Source organism: Melanotaenia boesemani, chromosome 5, assembly GCF_017639745.1.
Source record: "Melanotaenia boesemani isolate fMelBoe1 chromosome 5, fMelBoe1.pri, whole genome shotgun sequence".
NCBI classification, from domain to species: Eukaryota; Metazoa; Chordata; class Actinopteri; order Atheriniformes; family Melanotaeniidae; genus Melanotaenia; species Melanotaenia boesemani.
In genome coordinates this window covers 6,167,665-6,188,514 of record NC_055686.1, presented here as the reverse complement: position 1 = coordinate 6,188,514, position 20,850 = coordinate 6,167,665, and the positions used below count along the sequence as shown (strand labels likewise).

The following is a 20,850-nucleotide window of genomic DNA, read 5'->3' as shown; positions in this document are numbered from 1 at the left end:
TTCCGTTCTCCCCACAAAATCAGTGTTGGACTGGGCCTCATTTTCACAACCATGATGAGGCCCGTTCATGGTTATAGCGAGATAGTCAGAGAAGTTCCCTTCTTCTTTTGTTTATTTAAGGCCCGTCTCCAGGAAATCAGGCCACCGGGGGGGGGGGATTTGGGTTCGTTATAGCGAGTTAGTCAGAGAAGTTTTGGATAAAAGTGACTGCTAGATGACTGTAGAATAGAAAAGAAGTCCCCTTCTTCTTTTGTTTTGTTTATTTTAGTTTATTAGTTTTAAAATGTAATAATAGTTAGACATAATAATAATAATAATAATAATAATAATAATAATAATAATAATAATAATAATAATAATATTAGTAATAATATTTCCATGTGGACTTTAGATTGATGTTAAAGGTATACATCATTTTAATACCACTCATTGTTACACACCATAATTCCTGCTGATAAGACGGAAAACATGGTGAAATATGTCAGGGGTCCTTTAACCAAAGATACTGTCATCACTCAGCTGACTCCCCAACACATATTTGATACATGTTAGCATGGAGCAGATGTCCATGTACCCTGTAATCTAAAAAGATAAGCGTCTTAGTTGCAGGGAAATGAGATTTTAGGACAAACTTGTCTGCACACAAAAAGGATGGAGACTAAGAAAGAGCAGCATGATGGAAACCGGTTATGGATTGTTGTTGTACTAATGTTGCTGTAATGTAGTTCAGCTGGTTTGGACTGGGGTTGTGCTGCTAGTTAAGCTGCTCATCAACATTTATGAGGTTTCTTTTGTTTCTCCACCTAGTGAGTTAACAACAACCCACATAAAGAAAACAAACTTCCTTCTTGTCTGTGGAAGGATTAAATGGACCTTTACCAGCTGTTATTGCAGCTTTTCTGTCTCTAACTTTCTGTGGAATCAGTTATTTAAATGTGAATTATGAGCCTAGTTTCCTCATCATTCAGTGTCCTGTCACACATCAGTATCACTGTTTCCAGTTAGAGCTGATCATCAGTGTGTGCGGAGGTGCAATGCCCATCGACACCACCTTTTAATGATAATTCCTCAGTTCCTCCATCGTCTAGTCATTGTTTTACTGTCTGTTTACCATCAATTATGTTGATGTGAAGTATTTAGTTTGAGCCTTTATGTAACTTTGTCAGAAAATACATGAAAACCTGGAATATTTTCCAGGAACCTGCAGTGTGGGAGGGAACGAGTGCAACGACCGCCCAGAGTAACATAAGAGTTGCTAAACCTGCCTGAAGGTTTCATTTACTGAACAAACGGCATTGACCGAGGTCGTCTCTTCATATCTGAAAACTCTGCTGAGCAAGTGAAGCCGAGGTGAGACAATAACACACTGGTCTTCTTAATGGGGAATAGAAAGGTGGATAATCTCTTCAGAAGAAACTCTCAAATATGTTTAGTTGTCTCATTTGAAATGGTTGAAATAGGAAAAATATTCTCTAAATATATTAAATCTGTCTTCTTCAACTTTTCTGTAGGTGTTGATGTAAAATCTTCTTTAGTTTCAGACAACTTCTAGTCTGTGTTACGTTAACTCACTTCTTACTTTCTGTAGAACGTCATCATCAGAGCTCTTAGTGCCCAACGCTAAGCTTAAAGCCACTTCCTGACGTCTTGCTTTGAGGAAACTTCTGGAACCTTCTGCATACCACGGTAAGCAGGCAACAAGGATTACACCTTATTCATGTCTAGAAACAGTAAAAGTCCATTTCTTTCACATTCTTGACAACGTTGCTCTTTGTTTTGTTGTACAAGTTGGAGAACATGAGCTTTTAAGTATAGCGAGTTAGTCAGAGAAGTTTTGGATAAAAGCGACTGCTAGATGACTGTAGAATAGAAAAGAAGTCCCCTTCTTCTTTTGTTTTGTTTATTTTAGTTTATTAGTTTTAAAATGTAATAATAGTTAGACATAATAATAATAATAATAATAATAATAATAATAATAATAATAATATTAGTAATAATATTTCCATGTGGACTTTAGATTGATGTTAAAGGTATACATCATTTTAATACCACTCATTGTTACACACCATAATTCCTGCTGATAAGACGGAAAACATGGTGAAATATGTCAGGGGTCCTTTAACCAAAGATACTGTCATCACTCAGCTGACTCCCCAACACATATTTGATACATGTTAGCATGGAGCAGATGTCCATGTACCCTGTAATCTAAAAAGATAAGCGTCTTAGTTGCAGGAAAATGAGATTTTAGGACAAACTTGTCTGCACACAAAAAGAATGGAGACTCAGAAAGAGCTGCATGATGGAAACCGGTTATGGATTGTTGTTGTACTAATGTTGCTGTAATGTAGTTCAGCTGGTTTGGACTGGGGTTGTGCTGCTAGTTAAGCTGCTCATCAACATTTATGAGGTTTCTTTTGTTTCCCCACCTAGTGAGTTAACAACAACCCACATAAAGAAAACAAACTTCCTTCTTGTCTGTGGAAGGATTAAATGGACCTTTACCAGCTGTTATTGCAGCTTTTCTGTCTCTAACTTTCTGTGTAATCAGTTATTTAAATGTGAATTATGAGCCTAGTTTCCTCATCATTCAGTGTCCTGTCACACATCAGTATCACTGTTTCCAGTTAGAGCTGATCATCAGTGTGTGCGGAGGTGCAATGCCCATCGACACCACCTTTTAATGATAATTCCTCAGTTCCTCCATCGTCTAGTCGTTGTTTTACTGTCTGTTTACCATCAATTATGTTGATGTGAAGTATTTAGTTTGAGCCTTTATGTAACTTTGTCAGAAAATACATGAAAACCTGGAATATTTTCCAGGAACCTGCAGTGTGGGAGGGAACGAGTGCAACGACCGCCCAGAGTAACGTAAGAGTTGCTAAACCTGCCTGAAGGTTTCATTTACTGAACAAACGGCATTGAGCGAAGTCGTCTCTTCATACCTGAAAACTCTGCTGAGCAAGTGAAGCCGAGGTGAGACAATAACACACTGGTCTTCTTACTGGTGAATAGAAAGGTGGATAATCTCTTCAGAAGAAACTCTCAAATATGTTTAGTTGTCTCATTTGAAATGGTTGAAATAGGAAAAATATTCTCTAAATATATTAAATCTGTCCTCTTCAACTTTTCTGTAGGTGTTGATGTAAAATCTTCTTTAGTTTCAGACAACTTCTAGTCTGTGTTACGTTAACTCACTTCTTCATTTCTGTAGACCGTCATCATCAGAGCTCTTAGTACTCAATGCTAAGTTTAAAGCCACTTCCTGAATTATTGCTTTGAGGAAGCTTCTGGAAACTTCCGGATACCACGGTAAGCAGGCAACAAGGATTACACCTTATTCATGTCTAGAAACAGTAAAAGTCCATTTCTTTCACATTCTTGACAACGTTGCTCTTTGTTTTGTTGTACAAGTTGGAGAACATGAGCTTTTAAGTATTTTAAAACTTTTTTCTGGTGATTCATGATAATTATTCACTTTAGTAACATTTCATTCTTCAATTTATGAAACATTTTATTCATAAGACAAAGGTTAGCAAACAACGAAAAACCAACGGGAGGTAAGACAGGACGTAGATAATGATCAAGCAGCACAGCAAAGGAGAGAATGACGGAATAAAGATGAGAACTATCTGAGGAAAATGTGTGAAGTGTTGGTGTGAGCGTGTCTGTAAAAGAGGAACAATTAGCTGCATCATTTAAGTACTAATACCAGTAGTATTAATATTCACTGTAATACTGATAAACTCATGAAGCTAAAAACTGAATAAAGGGGGCATGTCTAATAATACTGACAGTAACCATAAGATTAGAACAGAATTACATAATTTGTTTCACCCACAATCATCAGAGCTGAGACCAGGGAATCGAACCCAGGCCCATCTCCAGGAAATCCCACAGCAGGCCACCGGGGGGCCTCGTTATAACAAGTCAGACAAAGAAGTTCCCTTCTTCTTTTGTTTATTTAATTTAGTTTATTAGTTTTAATGTAATAAAAGTTAGAAAAAATACTAAATCATAGAAAGGACTTTCATAATATTTTCATGTGGACTTTAGATTGATGTTAAAGGTATACATTATTTTAATACCACTCATTTTTACACACCATAATTCCTGCTGACGGAAAACAGTGATGGTTCAGTGATGACAAAAGTTTCCAGTTCTTTTAGTAAGTAAAAAGTTACCATAGCATGATTCCTTTTAAAGGTCCCTTCTTATACGAAATTAACTTTTTAAACGTTTTCCAACAGTCAAATGTGTCCTCATAGTCTGTGTGTGAGGCCTAAAAGAGAGAAAATTCTGTCACCTCTCTGCCTTGCTTGCTCCATTTTTTCTGAAACCTTTCCCTTTGTGTCCTCATGAAGGGAAATAACCACTACCCCTGGTAGTGGATACTGTAATTGGATACTGAATCCTCTCCCAGAGAGGGGCGTGGACAGGCACCACTCATGAACATTTAAAGGTTCAGACACAGAAACAGCCCATTCTCATTAGAGCTCACTAGAGCCACTTTTGAAATGGCTGAAATGAAGGACCAAGGCTGAATTTGAGGTAATACACTTTGAATACAATGTTGTTGGGCACCCATATTAAATTGTTGAAAAAATTTATAATATGGGACCTTTAAATTTTCAACATTCATGATGCAAAATCAGCACAGCATGAACTGAGTTTCTCTTTCAGACTGAAGTTTAAGTTTTAGCTTTATTTTAAGAGTAAAATGTTTCTGTTCAGTTTTCAGTGTGTTAAATGTCTAACAGCTTGAAGAATGTTTGTGCACTGAACAGGAAATTCATGCCCCTCTTTCCAATTCCTGAAAGCATGTTGGATTTCCAGTAAACAGCATCATAGCGAAACTGAAAGTGACTTGAGGCTGCAGCAAGATATAAAAAGTGCAGTCTGCTCTGCAGCACTGCTCAGACAAACAGTTCAGCGTCGGACAAAGTTCAGAGTACTGTGCACATTGCAAGAAACGCAGCTGCTCACAAAAAATTCACTTTGAAAATGGCCAGTTCTTTGTTTTATGCTGTTGTCTTATAGCTTACTTTGACATTTTTTGTACAAAAAAACAGACTACTGCTGTTTCAGTGCTTTATTGGGGTCAGAGGCCTGATTAGAATATATCAGGATTTCCACTTTTAATCAGAAAGCTGTTTAAATACAACTTTCTCTTTAATCTTGGATATAAACGAGAGTTTTGAGACAGTCTATTGTTGTTCATCAGAGCTCTCTTTTGTAAGGAGTGGCTTAATAGCAGCTATCTTTAGTGACTCTGGGAAAATGCCTGAAACCAGTGAGCTGTTAACTATTTGTAGGAGACCGTTTTCTACCAAGGTAAAGCAGATTCCTAATTATAGAACAGCTGGAGCTGTTAGTTAAACTATCTGAAATTATGCTTTAACTTTGTGTCTGTTCAGTTTTGGCCTGGGATATTTACTATTTTTTATTTATTTATTTTTTTTACTATTTTAAATAGATTTTTTCCATGCATTAATAGAGTTTATATTATTAATCTCTTTGTCAATTGTTTTATTTAATTATCCTCTAAAATCGATTTAAATAAAAAAAAATGTTGCTTTTTGGGGCAAATTTTGTTATGTGATTAAAAGATATTAATTACAAAGTCTGTAATTAATTAGATAATTTTTTTAATCGAGTCCCACCCCTAACAAGTGGCTTTCTCCACTTTCTAATCCTAACTCTCCTACTCACCTAACCAGTAGAGGTCTCCCCCCACTCGCTCTGTGCTCCTTTGTCCTGACTCCTACAGATCAATAGGGGTGGTGGAGTGAATATATAGCAACGTTAAAGACTTCAGATCCTTTACTCATGCCTAATGTGAGAAACACAGCTGCTGCTCCAGAAGGAAGTCACCCCAAAGATAGCATGGTAGAAAGAGTGGGGCCTTCATAATGCATTTCAGGCTAACTGGCTAGCTAAGTAGCAACGTTGTTTTAGAACTGGAATATAACTTTTGACCTCAAAACAACAAAGATAAGACGTGCGCAGAGATAGTATGTAGTGTGCAAGCCAGGTTTTTATTAGTCAAACACAAAGCATTTTGTTTTTAATTACATGGGACTTTCTGCTGTCACCTGGGGGCTCGTGCTAACTAACTGTTACTACCAGTAGTGATGAATAGGCCTACTTTCTTGAAAAACGTTCTTATATCCATGTTTCATCAATCCAGTCATGTTCTTCTAATGCCATTTTATTCGGCTCTGTCGCTGTTGCCAACTCTTCAGTAAGAAAAGTAGCTATTAGCTGTCCTAAAAGTCTATAAGTCCCTAAATGACGTCATCATCTAATTAGCATAATGAGCCTAGTACATAGAGAGAATAGAATAGAATAGAAAATAGAGGAGCAGCCTGTTACTGGTCAGGCTTCTCTGTGCACTGATGACAGTGTGCAGAGGGTGACTGGCATCATTCACAATAGCCAGTAGTTTTTTTTAGTGTTCTCCTCTCTGCCACTGTCACCAGGGAGTCCAGCTTCATGCCAACCACAGAGCCCGCCCGCCTGATGAGTTTTTCCAGCCTGTTAGCACACCTTTCTGTCATGTTACCCCCCTAGAAGACAACAGCATAAAAAAGCGTACTAGCCACCACAGACTGATAGAACATCCACAGGAGTTTCCTGCAGATGTTAAACGATCTCAGTCTTCGCAGGAAGTACAGACGGCTTTGGCCCTTCTTGTACAGGTGATCTGTACAGCATGTCCAGCTTGTTATCCAGCCACAACCCGAGGTACCTGTAGTTGTCTACAATCTCCACCTTGTCGTCCCTGATGGTCACTGGACGTGGTTGTGGGCTGGACTTCCTGAAGTCAATAACTAGCTCCTTAGTCTTTGAGGTGTTAAGCTGGAGATGGTTCATCTGACTCCAGGTGACAAAGTCACTGACCAGATTCCTGTACTCGTCCTCTCCATCATCCCTGATACACCCCACGATGGCTGTGTCATCTGCAAACTTCTGGATGTGACACCGCTCTGAGTTGTAACAGAAGTCTGAGGTGTAGAGTGTGAAGAGGAGGGGGGGCAGCACCGTCCCCTGGGGTGCTCCTGTGCTGCTAATAACAGTGTCAGATGTGATGTCCTTTAGCCTGACGTACTGCGGTCTCTCTGTGAGGTAGTTACCGATCCAGGACACCAAGCAGGGGTCCACCTGCATCTCCCTCAGTTTGTCCAGAAGCATCAGGGGCTGGATTGTGTTGAAGGCACTTGAAAAATCCAAGAAGAGGATCCTCAAAGAGCCCCTCCCCTTATCCAGATGAACTTGGACACGGTGTAGGAGGTAGAGAAGAGCATCCTCCACACCCACACCTGCGCAATAGGCAAACTGTAGGGGGTCCTGGGCCTGTTGCACTTGGGGCTTGAGGAGATTGAGGATGAGCCGCTCCATCGTCTTCATCAGCTGGGATGTAAGTGCCACCGGTCTGTAATGGTTCAGCTCACCAGGACGGTTTTTCTTTGGAACTGGAACAATATAGGATGTTTTCCACAGGGTAGGCACTTTCCCTAGCTGTAGACTGTGGTTGAAGACATGCTGGAGTGGTTCCCCCAGTTCAGCAGCACAGGTCCTAAGCAGACGAGGAGGCACTCTGTCAGGGCCTGCTGCTTTCCATGGGTGGAGCTTCCTCAATTCTCCCCTCACCTGTTCTGCTGTTATGTGTGGAGGGTGTTGAGATGGGGGGAGGGGTAAAGGTTGGCAGGGGGGCTGCACAGGGAATGAAGTCAGGGAGGTTGTGTACTGCAGTGGGGAATGGGGGACCGTGAGCTGGTCAAAGCGGTTAAAGAAGATGTTCAGCCTGTTTGCTTCTTCCACTGTCCCCCCCGCTGTTATGGTCTTTGATCTGAAGCCTGTGATGGTGTTGACACCATCCCAGACCTCCTTCATACGGCCCTCACTCAGTTTATCCTCCACCTTCCTTCTGAAGGTGTCCCTCGCCACCTTCAGGCATTGTTTCACCTCCCGCTGTGCTAACTGCATTGCCTCCCTGTCATGGTTCATGAAAGCCACCTTCTTCCTGTTGAGGGCAGCTTTGACATCTTGTGTTATCCAAGGTTTGTTATTTGGATAACAACGGACAGTCTTATTGGGGGAGACTACATCCAGGGAGAAGTTGAGGTAGTCCGTCAGACAGTGAGTCTGCTCCTCTATGTCCTCACCATGTTGTCTCAGCAGTACATCCCAGTCAGTGATGTCAAAGCAGTCTCTCAGAGCATCCTCTGCCTCAGGTGACCACTTCCTGATCAAGCGTGTGGTTTTAGACATCCTTTTGACCAGGGGGGTGTACTGTGGCTGTAGGTGAACCAGGTTGTGGTCAGACTTTCCGAGTGGGGGGAGGGGGGTGGCTGTGTAGGCATCCTTCACATTGGAGTACAGCAGGTCTATTGTTCTGTTGTTCCTAGTGGGACAGTCTACAGCCTGGTAGAAGGAGGCCAAGGTAGAGTCCAGGGAAGCATGATTAAAATCCCCAGATATGACCATAAACGCCTCGGGGTGCTTTGTCTGCAGCCTTGCTGTTACTGTGTGTATTTTCTCACAGGCAGCTGATGCTTCTGCGCTCGGCGGGATGTAAACACAGAGCACGATCATGTGACTAAGCCCCCTCGGCAAGTAATATGGCCGCAGGCTAACGGCTAACAGTTCCAAGTCCTGGCAACACAGTTCCTTTTTCACTGAGACATGTCCTGGGCAACACCAACGTTTGTTCACATATATGATGAGCCCCCCACCTCTGCTCTTACCGCAGGCGTTCATGTCTCTATTGTTGCTCTATCAGCTCTCACAGCAGTGAAACCCGGTAGATCCACGTTACCATCCGGTATCGCATCAGTGAGCCATGTCTCTGTGAAGATGTATAAGCTGCACTCGCGATAACTCCGATAACTAACATATAGTTGTAATGGATGTTGCCGTAGAGAGAGATGTTGTGGAAAAGACAAAAACTGATAAAATGACAACCTAAAAATGTTAAGAACAGCAAAAAAATAAAAAAAATAAAAAATAAAATCCATCCATCCATCCATTATCTTGACCGCTTATTCCATTTCGGGTCGCGGGTGAGCTGGAGCCTATCCCAGCATTTTAACAGGTGAGAGGCAGGGTACACCCTGGACAGGTCACCGGTCTGTCGCAGGGCCAACACAGATAGACAAACAACCATTCACACGCACTTTCACTCCTAGGGAGAATTTAGAGTGTCCAATTAACCTAACATGCATGTCTTTGGACGGTGGGAGGAAGCCGGAGAACCCGGAGAGAACCCACGCTTACACGGGGAGAACATGCAAACTCCACACAGAAAGGCCACCACCCCCCAAGGTTTGAACCTCCCCCCAGCCAAGATTCGAACCGGTGACCTTCTTGCTGTGAGGCTGCGGTGCTAACCACCACACCACCGTGCAGCCCAAAAAAATAAAATAAATAAATAAATAAAAATAAATAAATAAAAATAAAATAAAATGATAAAATAATTCTGTCAATATTTTCTTTATTTTTTAGTTCAGCTTTTTAAGTGTAGCTTGTTTTTTATTTATGAGTCTCCAACATGCCACAACACTTTAACTTTTTAAATATTTTTGTCAACACTCTACATTAATAGACATTACTGTGATGGTAAGCTAGCGCAGGATCCTCCAGCAGCAGCTTTGTACCTTTCATTTTCAGCCTGGTCATGAAACAGAGATGAATGTCGTCTGCGCTGAATGCAGCTGGAAGCTGCTGCTGCTCCAAGAAGACCTCGTATGAGTACTTTCGGACAGGGGAGGTGTCTGCACAGCACCCATTGCTCTTAATAATTACTCACCCCATAAAATATATTGCTGCATCCCCACCCTCATCTGTAACCTCGTGTTTCACAGAGGGTCCTGGTGTTGCTGTCTTTTTCAGACAAAGACAGCAGGACACAAAGTAGACTGACTCTGGACAGAGTCCTTTGGTCAATCAAGACACAAAACACAGCGCATTTACGTTTACTGACCCAATCGTGAAACAAAGCACAGTGGGCTGATTCCTACAGTAAAATTTGGACATAGAATGGTTGAAGAAAAAAAATAAATAAATAAATAAATATATATATATATATAATGATGATGAGAGTGGCAGCACCCTGTCCAGCTGTGGCTGCATGTGCTTGCGAGTTATTGACATTGTTACCGGCCAGCAGCAGCTTGATTTGTGACCATCCAGCAACTTTGACTTTGCAGCATTCAGTGCAGAACTACCAACTTCATGTACAACTTTTTCCCCCTGGCCATCAGACACTTAAACTCTTAAATCCATCCAAAGCACATCCTCCGACCCAATCCTGTTCCGTACAGTGACGTGCGGTGAAGTTTATAGTTGGTGAGGCACTGATTTACAATTGTAAGAACTGAAAAGTTCATCTTATTTCAATATTTATTCAACAGCATTCAACTGGTAATGCTTCATATCCTATCAGCATTCCTCTTTCAATTACACTCACACACCCACTGTTACTAACTCTTCAGTGAGAAAAGTAGCTACTGGCTGTCCTAAAAGTTGCTAGAAATGCTAATTGACATCATCTAATGTGCATAATAGCCTGGTACATGGAGGCTGCTGTGGAGAGGAATGTCATGGGAAAGGCAAAAATGGACGAAAAGACAAGATAAAAATTTTAAAAAGGCAAAACTAATAAAAATAAAACTAATTCTTTGGTTAATATTTTCTTTTATTCTAGTTTAATTTTATTAAGTGTAGGTTGTTTTCTAATTAGGAAGCTGCAACATTAAACAACACTTGTTTTCCTCCACACTCTTCATAATAGTGAACTATTAATAGCTTTGAATGTTTCATTTTCAGCCTGGTCATGAAACAGGTGATCATCTCCTGCTCTGAATGCAGCTGCTGCTGCTGCCAGGAGCCTCTTCTGGTTGCTTTTGAACAGGAGAGGGGCCTGCGCAGCAGCACCCACTCCTCATTGAGATAAACGACTTTCATATACGTCAGTCAACTAAAGTCTCCAATACTGAAAAAGTCGCTAGATTTGTCGCTAGTTGCTTTAAAAAAAAAAAAAAAAAAAAAAAAAAAAAAAGGTCACTAAGTGCGCCCCCTTGAGGTGAGGCAGAGTACTGTTTGCCTCACCTGCTGACTTTTCTCTGCACTTTATTGTACGATAAACGGGAATATTTCTCTCACAAATACATTAAAGACATTACACAGACTGTAGAGAGTCATGGTGTATAACAGATATTTCTGTAAAGTTCATATTGGCGATATGCTCAGGAACAAAAAACGTGTCAAGCAACCCAGTTTGTATTGGATGTTACAGTCAGAGCTGAGACACAGCTTGCCCGTGCCTCCACCGGGGTTTCTGCACTGGATTTGATTGGGAAATGCTCAAATTTGGCAATTTTTACCTGATAAACTGTTAAAAACATGTTAGTCATACTGAAAATGCATTTTTAACACAGATCAGTGGAAAATATTAACATTTATTGTTTGAGGCACTGCCTCACCTGCCTCCCCTGACCGCACGTCACTGGTTCCGTACAATGTACAGGACCTCCAGCAGTCTGAAGGGCTGTGATTGTCTGGAACGTGCAGATGCCTGGCAAATGAGTCGTTCTGCTACTCTGATGAGCCTTGCTGTGCCTTCTGATGGAGAATACAACTATGCTGCACTTTTAAGTCATTTTTCAAAGACAAAAGCTGCAACTTCAACATGTTCAAGTATCCACAGTCATAGCTACGATAATAACTTTTGTAAGAAACCAAACCATTTGTAAATCCGTCAGCGAAATAAAAGCATTTATGTTTGTACAGATCACTCACCTTCCCTCAGATACCACAGATGCCACAAGAGAGCAAACCTGTAGCAAGATGGCCGCTACTGAACTACTAAACCAGTGAAATGGAAAACCACAGAAGTTAACTCTCCTGCACCCTTATGTGTAGGCTGTTTTATTTATTTATTGTTTTCCTTGGGCACCTGGTTCCACTGGACAAATTTCTGTACGACGATCTTCACTTGATGACTCCGTAGAGCCGTTCTGCTTGGTGGGATGTGATCGTTGCAAGTGGATTCTCCAGATTGTTGGATGCTGTTTCTGCTGGATGTCCCACTGCTCCCAGGGAGCGGTAAGAACAAATCTAAGAGCCCCAACATTGTAATTTCACTTTTTCCTGAGCTCAGACATTTTTTAATTTTTTTTTTAAAAGTAAGTAAAGATCAAGAACATATTTTTATTTTAACATGGAAGCCATTGATGAGACGACATAAGCAAATGCTGTTGTCTTATTGGTTCAGTTTATGGACAATATAGAACAAAAGCTAAAAGTACTGATACATTTTTTCTTATATGTGATGACTATTTTTTGTGTTTTTTCTTACATGTTTAAATAAATCTGTTTTTGTCAAAAGTGAGTGTGGTGTTCAATGTAGGCTGGAAATGTAAATGTCAACCAGAACATCCTATTAAACCAACTGGAAATTAGGTGGGAATCTGAATTGGATTGACTCCTGATCTGACGTGTCTACAAACACTTCTGATATATGATATTAAAAACAAACAAACAAACAAACAAAAAACAAACAAACAAACAAAAAAAACATGTCTATGTTTACCATTCCATTATTGGATGTTTTACGGAGTATGTATGTGCACAGTGATGTAACATCTGTTTTTTTTTTTTTTTTAAACATTAGTTTTTTATTGAACATGGTGGTACTTATGCTTATAGTATTAGCTGGTAATGTGAGCACTAATAAGCCTGCAAAGTCATCTTCATGTGTAGGTTTTATTTTGTTTATACTTTGACTTCCTGCTACTGTATGACATTGTGGGGATTTTTGTTTTTGTGTTGTTTTTTCCATTCACATTATTACATTCTTTACGTCTTTTGGATGCAAGATGTTAAAAAGATGGAAGCAATGTAGTTTTTTTTTATATATGCAGATGTAAAAAGACTAAATAAATGTGTGAAGGTGATACTGTACCTGAGCCCATGTCCTCCATTCAAAGAAGGATTTTACACATTGATAGCTTCCTTGACATCTGTCTCGCACCATCTGTCTTCTCTCTTGAAGATGTGGACATAACGCTCCTCTTTAAAGTGTATTTGAGATGCAGTTGGACCTCTGAATCTTAACCTTAAACCTGCAGACTTGCTCACCTGTGATGTGCCATGTGTTTATCAAGGTACCACTCAGCTTGTGTTTGGGTGTTTTGTCCTTTGGTGAACCAGCTTCTGTTTGAGGGTGATCTTTGGTCTTGTAAACGTGATTCTTTTATTGGAAGCCCAAGAGCAGAAAGACCTAAGAGGATCTTTTTAACCTCAGTAGAAATTTATTCTAACTCCAGGTAACAGATAAAGCAATACATCCTGATGGACTGCATGGAGACAGAAATTATGCAAGACACAGCCATGGCAAGTCCACGAGAGCAAGATTTCTGTAAAACTCCTGTGACAATGCAGAATAAAACATGTCCTCACAACAGTAAGTTGAAATATAGTAAAACATAGTAAAAACAAAGATAATAAAGTTTAAAATAGACTCATTGGTCCATCAAAAGTTGCTTATTTACAAAGTAATACCAGCATTTTTTATTTTGCAGAGACAAACATGGAGACCATCGTGGAGGATCTGGGGTTGGAGCAGTACTACAAGGATAAGCTGCCACTCAGCAAGATACTTGAGATTGATGCGAAGGCCATCAGCGATGATCTGCTCAAGTGTAAATCTGACCTTCCTTGGTATTTTCTAAAGAAACTGACGATGGTTAATGTGACAGCTAGAAATGTAAAATGCACATCAGACTGTGACTTGTACCGTGACCAAGCATCAGAGACTACAGAGTTAGATTTAGATGATCTGTTTAACAACGTGGAAACTGGTGAGAGTATAAACCCTCTTGACTTAATCACAGCTCTCTTTCTCTGTTCTGATGGTTTTGTACAACAAGAAATGGCACTAAAAATGTCAATGTGCCAGTTCTCTGTGCCTCTGCTGCTTCCCAACTGTGACACAACACAGTGCACACTCATGCTGTGGGCAATGAGAGATATTGTTAAAAAGTACAGACCTCAACATCTTTTACAATCCAAAGGCTTCATAGAGGAAAGAATTGTTCATTCTCAACTTCCAATGGTCTCTTTCGTGAGACTGGGTGACTGCTCCATGTCCAAGTCAGAGATCCTCAATAAGCTTCTGAGCAGTTCTCAGCAGTACCATGACACCTTTGTCCATCGCAACATGGAGTGTGGAGACAGTCCAAGAAAGATATCCAATGGACTGACTGAAATTACCTGGTACCTTCCTTGTGGAAACAAGAACATGGACATTTTTGTCAACCCAGTCGCTGTAGCCAACCTTCATGGGGACATTACTTCATTTGAAACACAGTTCTCCTTTCTGTGTCAGACATCGGAGGCAGTTTTTGTGTTCTTTGATCATTTGGATGATAAGTGTAAGCTGCTAATAAATACAAACTACAAAGCAAAGATCTTTTTGGTAGGCAGCCCCTTGAGCAAGAGCGAAAAGACTTTAAAGGCTATAAAAACTCTAGCGCCCAGCTTGGGCTTGACTAAAACCAACATCATTCTAAGAACCAAGGAGAAAAATGATGCAGACTTTGTTCAAGATTTGAAGAAAACAGTCAGTGATGTAGTTGAGAAGTCAAAGATGAAGATGTCTGTAGAGCAGATGGTTGGCATTGCCCATGAACTGGGAATATTGGTTGATGAAGACTCTCCAGAGTGCCAGGCTGGAAAGCAAAAAGCAGATGCCATCACCAGAGAGATTCAAGACATCCACAAATACAAAGAAAATCAGCTTCCATTGCAAGGAAGAATCTGGAAGGAACTGACTTGCTTAGAGAAAGAAGAATTTCGACTTCGAAAAGCTGGGTCTGAAAACATAGAGCAGTACAAGAGTGAGCTTCAGAGAAAGAAAAAAGAAATGAGGAAAAAGCAGAACTCTTATGACATGTCAAAAGCTATGACTTGCTTCATCGATGCCATATCCAGCCCAGGAACAGAGAGGTGTTATTTCCTGAAATGGATGCGAATGAACCTCGATAACGTGTCTCGTACGAAACTGTCTGGACTCAGGGAGTTGTACAAAGAAAAATGCAACACTTCTGTGAACAAAGATGAGATCAAAGAAATTGACATCCAACTTTCTAACAGCTCTTTGGGGGCTGAACACTTCTTCCGTGAAATGGGTCAGCTCTATGAAGCTTCGGTTTCCCTCCCAGAAAGAGACCTATCACGAAAACAGTTGCAGCATCTGCCTGAGCTGTGTGCACAGATGTTGCTTGATGGTTTTCCTCTTGAGCTTGTAGACGGAGATGCCTCCAACATACCTCTTAGATGGGTGAGTGATGTTCTCACTAAGCTCAATGACTTGGCGTCTCCAAAGAACAAGATAATAGTAGTCACGGTGCTTGGAGTTCAGAGCACAGGAAAGTCCACCCTCCTTAACACCATGTTTGGAGTTCAGTTTGCAGTCAGCAGTGGTCGATGCACTCGAGGTGCCTTCATGCTGCTCATCAAAGTCAATGAAGACGTTAAAAAAGTCTTCAACTGTGACTTTATGGTAATCCTGGACACTGAGGGCTTGAAGTCCCCAGAGCTTGCACAGCTGGACAACAGCTATGAACATGACAATGAGCTTGCAACACTTGTTGTGGGGCTGAGCGATCTCACCATTATTAATATCGCAATGGAGAATTCAACAGAAATGAAGGACATCCTGCAGATAGTGGTACATGCTTTCCTCAGGATGAAGGAGGTGGGCAAAAAGCCTAGATGTCAGTTTGTTCACCAGAATGTTTCAGACGTTTCAGCCCACGATAAGAACCTGCGAGACAGGAAACTGCTCTTGCAACAGTTGAATGAGATGACTCAGGCAGCAGCCAGAATGGAAAAGAAAGAGGAGAACAAAAGCTTCACTGATGTGATGGTTTACAATGCTGACACTGGGAACTGCTACGTTCCTGGACTCTGGAATGGAAACCCACCAATGGCACCAGTTAATGCCGGATACAGCGAGGCTGTCTATGAGCTGAAGAAAACAATCATCCATCTACTGGGAGAGAATGAAACATCGGCTCAAACCATCTTGGACTTTAGAAAGTGGATGACCAGTATGTGGAATGCAGTGAAACATGAAAACTTCATCTTCAGCTTCAGAAACAGCCTTGTAGCTGAAGCGTACATGAGACTCTGCACAGAGTTCAACAAATGGGAGCGAGAGTTCAGAAAAGAAATGTTCACCTGGGTAACCAAAGCAGAAACAAGAATTTCTAATTTTGGCCTTGATGATGAATCTGAAAGAACCGACATAACAGGATTTCTTACCATACTGAAAAGTGAAGCCCTGTCAGTGCTGTCTAAATGGGAGACGAAGCTCCTTGAAAATCTGAAGGAATACTTCAAACAAACAGAGGGCCATGATCATCTGGTTGAAGGATACAGAGAAGAATTCTCAAACAGCGCAAAGAGCCTTCGGCGAGAAATGGAAAGGTCTGTAAACAACCAGCTTTTGACAGCAGCTGACATCAGACGGGGAATGAATGAACTTGATAAGATCAAGGAAAATCAATCTAAAGAAGTAGAAAAAGCAGCGTTTGAGTTAATTGCTAAATGTCGACAGAAAAATGTGCAGATGACAGATGCAGAGCTGGACCAAGAATTTGACAAGATGTGGAGAGAAATACTGAATAAACTGTCTTTCTCTGAACACGAGCCCAAAGATATCTACAACAGTGTGTCCTACTCTCTGAGAAATAATCTGTCACACAAGGGGAGCCGTGCATGTGAACTGCTGAATGAAAAAAATCTGAAAGCTTGTGGGTCAGGACCCTTCAAATACACAGCTGATGGATGGTTTAACAGAGCCAAACACACAGTGAGCAAGTTGTTTAACAATGAAGACCATGTAAAGTGTGTACAGAAAATGGCTGACAGCATCATATCTGCCTGCAGGCTGTTTGTAGCTGAGAAAATACAACAGAAAAGCAATTACCATGATACTTACATCCAGGACATCCTTCATATCATTGATGAAAGGCTGCAACAGAACAACGATGTGACAACAGACATTGATTTTGAGGTTTCTCTAAAGCAGCACATCTGTGGATTTGCTGCCAGAGACTTTCAGAAAATACACGAAGACTTCGTACATGAACACGATCCCTACAGATGTCTGATGAAGGACAAGGAAAAGTTTCGTACAGATTTCAAAGATGTGTTCCACAAACGAGACCAGTGCCAGAAGAAGGCTAAAGAATTCACAGAAAAATACCTGAAGCCTGCTGTTGAAGCCTATGTCAACCGTTACCTGGGTAACGACATCACTGATGAAATGTTGACAAAGGAGCAGTTCAGTACACGGATGTCCTTCCAGTATACAATTTTACTGGATTTGCTTTCCAAGGATGACTTCAGCAAGTATTTATACTACATTATATCATATGAGGATTATGTGAAAACATGGATACTTTGTCAAATGTTTCAGTATTTCCCAGATGCAAAGTCAAAGTTTGAGTTTGGAGACAGACGTCTTAAAACAATCATCAGTAACATCAACAATGCTATAAACGAGGCTAAAAGAAGAAACAGCAGCGACCTGCAGATGTTTGTTAAAGATATGTGCAAAGAGCTTCATGATAAGCTGGCAATTTCCCAGGATGCTCGTAGTGCATTTATGATCCTGAACCAAGCAGACCAGGAACAGTTTGCTCACATGCTCACACAGTCTGTGAAGGACATGGAAAACAGTCTTAGGGAGAATTTTAAAAAGACAACATTTGAAATGATACTGGAGAATCTCCACGTGAAGCCCCAGGATGAGATGTTTAAAAGACTGATTGGTTGTGGGAAGCAGTGTCCTTTCTGTGGAGCTCCTTGTGAAGCAGGAGGAAACGCCCATAATGAACATTTTGCTTCACTGCATCGGCAGAGGGGTCTGGGTAATGGCAGGTATGATGGATCAGAAAAACTTGTTACTGACATATGCACCTCAGCTGTGATCAGTGACGTTCCGTTTTACTGCAATGAAACTAACAACCAATGGCATCCTTACAAGCGTTACAGGGAAATTTTCCCAGACTGGGACATCCGTCCAGATGGGAGCTTCCAGGCATCAGACTATTGGAAATATGTGTTTACAAAGTACAACGAAAAGTTTGCAGATGCATTTCATGGAAAGCCGGCTGATATTCCAAGTTCTTGGAAAGATATCACAATCAAACAAGCAAAGGCAAGCCTTAAAGAATCATTTAACAAGAACTGAGAGTTTTCCTGCCTCAGTTCATGTTGTACTTTCCATTAAAAACTCCAAATTCTAGATTCTCAGTTACAATTTTAAATACCATGACATCACGAAGGCATTTAAAACTCCCCTTTACCTACCTGTTAGACCATACTGTAGGCTGCTTTCTCAGCAACGGTCAGGTCATAATCAGTGTGTGCAGTTCAGTGGTCTCTCGCTCAGTCATTTAAATATAACTAAAGGTGTCCCACAAGGTTCAGTTTCAGGTCCCACTATTTTTATGATCCACATTAAAATCCCTGATGCATCTTTACATGTTTTAAGCTGACAGTTCTTTATAGCTGTGCAGCTACGGTTGCCATGGTGTTTGAACATCTCCAGTTTGCTTTAGACATAATTTAGTCCCAGTTGTGTCATTTGAAACTGCTGCTAAATGCTGATGGAACAAAGGTTGATGGGAAAACTGTCCTTTAAGTTCCATAATGAACATTTTGTAGGGATGTTGAAACCAAAATAATTTTTTTTCTTTAGGAACAGATCTTGTTTTCATTCATTGCTGTTAAAAGACTGTTTGCAGTCACCTTCTGACCTGTTGTTTATGATGACATTTTCCAGCTCTTTATACATGTTAGATGCTGTCCATCGTGGAGCACTATGTTTCTATTTAACCACTTCCTGCTTTTGCAAGAAGATAATTTTTCTTTACTTCTTTTCCTTTGATAACTAATGTTTTGGTAGCTTTAACTGAATAATCTGTTTTCAAATATTTGTTGTAACTACAAGTGTGTTTAAAGACATTAAAAGAAGTAATGCATTATTTTTGTAAAACTTTGCCTATATGACATTATGACCGATATTAATAACAATTTTAAATGGATTAAAAGGTTGTTCTGCCTGTGATCTGTCACAGATGCTCGATAGATTTTACTTTAATCTTTTTGCATGTGTAGAGTTTAGTATTATTCACTTATGATTAAACATGTTTCATTTTTAAATGATTTAAAAGATCACTCGTATGTTAGTGCTTTTGTCAGCATGTCTCATTTCTGAATAAAGAGGAGAAAGCAGCATTCTGGATATGAACATCTAAGCTGATTGTAGCTCTACATACTCTGATATTTGTTTTCTGCATTAGATGAATGATGTGAAGATGAAAACATTTGTAATGGAGATAAATTGAAAGTGTGTATGAGAGAGTTTACGTATGTGGCAATGTCCTTGCAAATGTTTGTCAAAGGCAACAGTTTTCCAATGTGTTTTTATTTTATATATATACTGCAAATGGTAAATAAACTGAACTGAACATAAAAACAGATTTATGTGATTAATTACTCCTGAACTTGGACAGCAACATGCGGTCTGGTCCAATGAATGTGTCAGGACAAACATCTTTGCGGTGTCGTGGCTAAAGATGGAAGTAGTACACCAGGAAATAAATTCTCTCTCTTCACATACTTCTATGGTTTGTACATTGCCAGCTGCAATGGTCAAAAACATCCACCATCCTTTTCAGATGCTTGTTGTGCATTAGTGAGTGCATCTGATGAAATAAAAGATCCAGAATGTGAAGGTTGGAGGCTGCAAAGAGAGCAAAGTTCAACTTAAGAAGAACAATAACAAGATGATTCTCCTTGATGGTACATGTGACATGAAGGTCAAAGGTAAACTGTATTACCTGGACACTGATGAACTTGTAATGATGCCTGTAATGAATGTTACAGCCTAAAAACCTGTAATGAAATAATGGGTCACTGCAATTAAGGTGATGTACTTAAACTTGAGTATGTTGTAGATGGCACGACAATCAGTGTGTTACATCCAGACTCTGCTAGGCGATGTGAGGCGTAACAAAGAAAAGTGTGGACAGGTTGTTAAATGGAAGCTATTAGAATTTATTGTCACAAGCAGTGATGAGGAACAAACAAATGGTGGTAAATTACAAGTGTTGGGGTTAGCGAAGCTGCTTAAAGCAGAAAAAGCTATAAAACAGCTATTTATAACTCAAAACCAGCCAGTAGAAAAGGAAAACTGACTAAATAAGTGAAACTTGTCATGTTCCACCTGCCCTGATTGCTCACTCTCCTCACCTGCTCCCCACCCTACTTAAACACTCTCCATTCTCCACTTCCCTGCCAGATGGTCAACTTATTGACCTTGTTCAGATCCAGAGTTTTTCTTCTTGTTTTCAGACCCCTGGTATTCGTTTCTGCCTGTTTCCTGGATTTCTCTTGTCTAACCCATGTCGGATGTTTCCTGCCAAGTGTCAACCTGGATATTGAACCCTGCCTGGACTTTTTGTGATCTCTGCTCTCTCTGGATAAGTAGTCTGCTTCACTCCTCTGTGTATGACCCTTGCCTGCCCATGACTACGTCTTTTTGGATATTGGACTTATTTTTTGATTCTGAGCTTTTGCAGATTCTGGTGCAATGCGTCTGTTGGACTCATCCTCTTTTCCATGATCACATCCCCTTTTTCTGCAATAAACCTTATCCTGCTAAAACCTAAGATTTGTGTGTGGCTGAACTTCCGGGTCTTCAGGAGCTAAGCATTGTTGCGACTGTACATTTGTCATTGCTTGTAATATTTGTCAGTATTACAAGTG

The 20,850-nt window shown here is 40.4% G+C and overlaps 1 protein-coding gene across 3 annotated transcripts; it reads left to right on the top strand.

Annotated features, from left to right (window-relative positions):
- The first annotated feature begins 1,288 nt into the window (after positions 1-1,288).
- Positions 1,289-19,580, top strand: LOC121639413 (up-regulator of cell proliferation-like). Of its 3 annotated transcripts, none has more exons than XM_041984622.1 (6): positions 1,289-1,350; positions 1,589-1,686; positions 2,824-2,976; positions 3,215-3,312; positions 13,332-13,468; positions 13,587-19,580. In XM_041984622.1, exons 5-6 carry the CDS (start codon positions 13,357-13,359, stop codon positions 18,266-18,268), a joined length of 4,794 nt encoding a protein of 1,597 aa, XP_041840556.1. In that variant the 5' UTR covers positions 1,289-1,350; positions 1,589-1,686; positions 2,824-2,976; positions 3,215-3,312; positions 13,332-13,356; the 3' UTR covers positions 18,269-19,580. The 3 variants fall into 3 exon arrangements, with proteins under 3 accessions (XP_041840556.1, XP_041840557.1, XP_041840558.1); XM_041984623.1 differs by having other exon boundaries at positions 11,794-13,468; XM_041984624.1 differs by lacking the exons at positions 1,589-1,686; positions 2,824-2,976 and having other exon boundaries at positions 1,333-1,350.
- Positions 19,581-20,850: the final 1,270 nt, after the last annotated feature.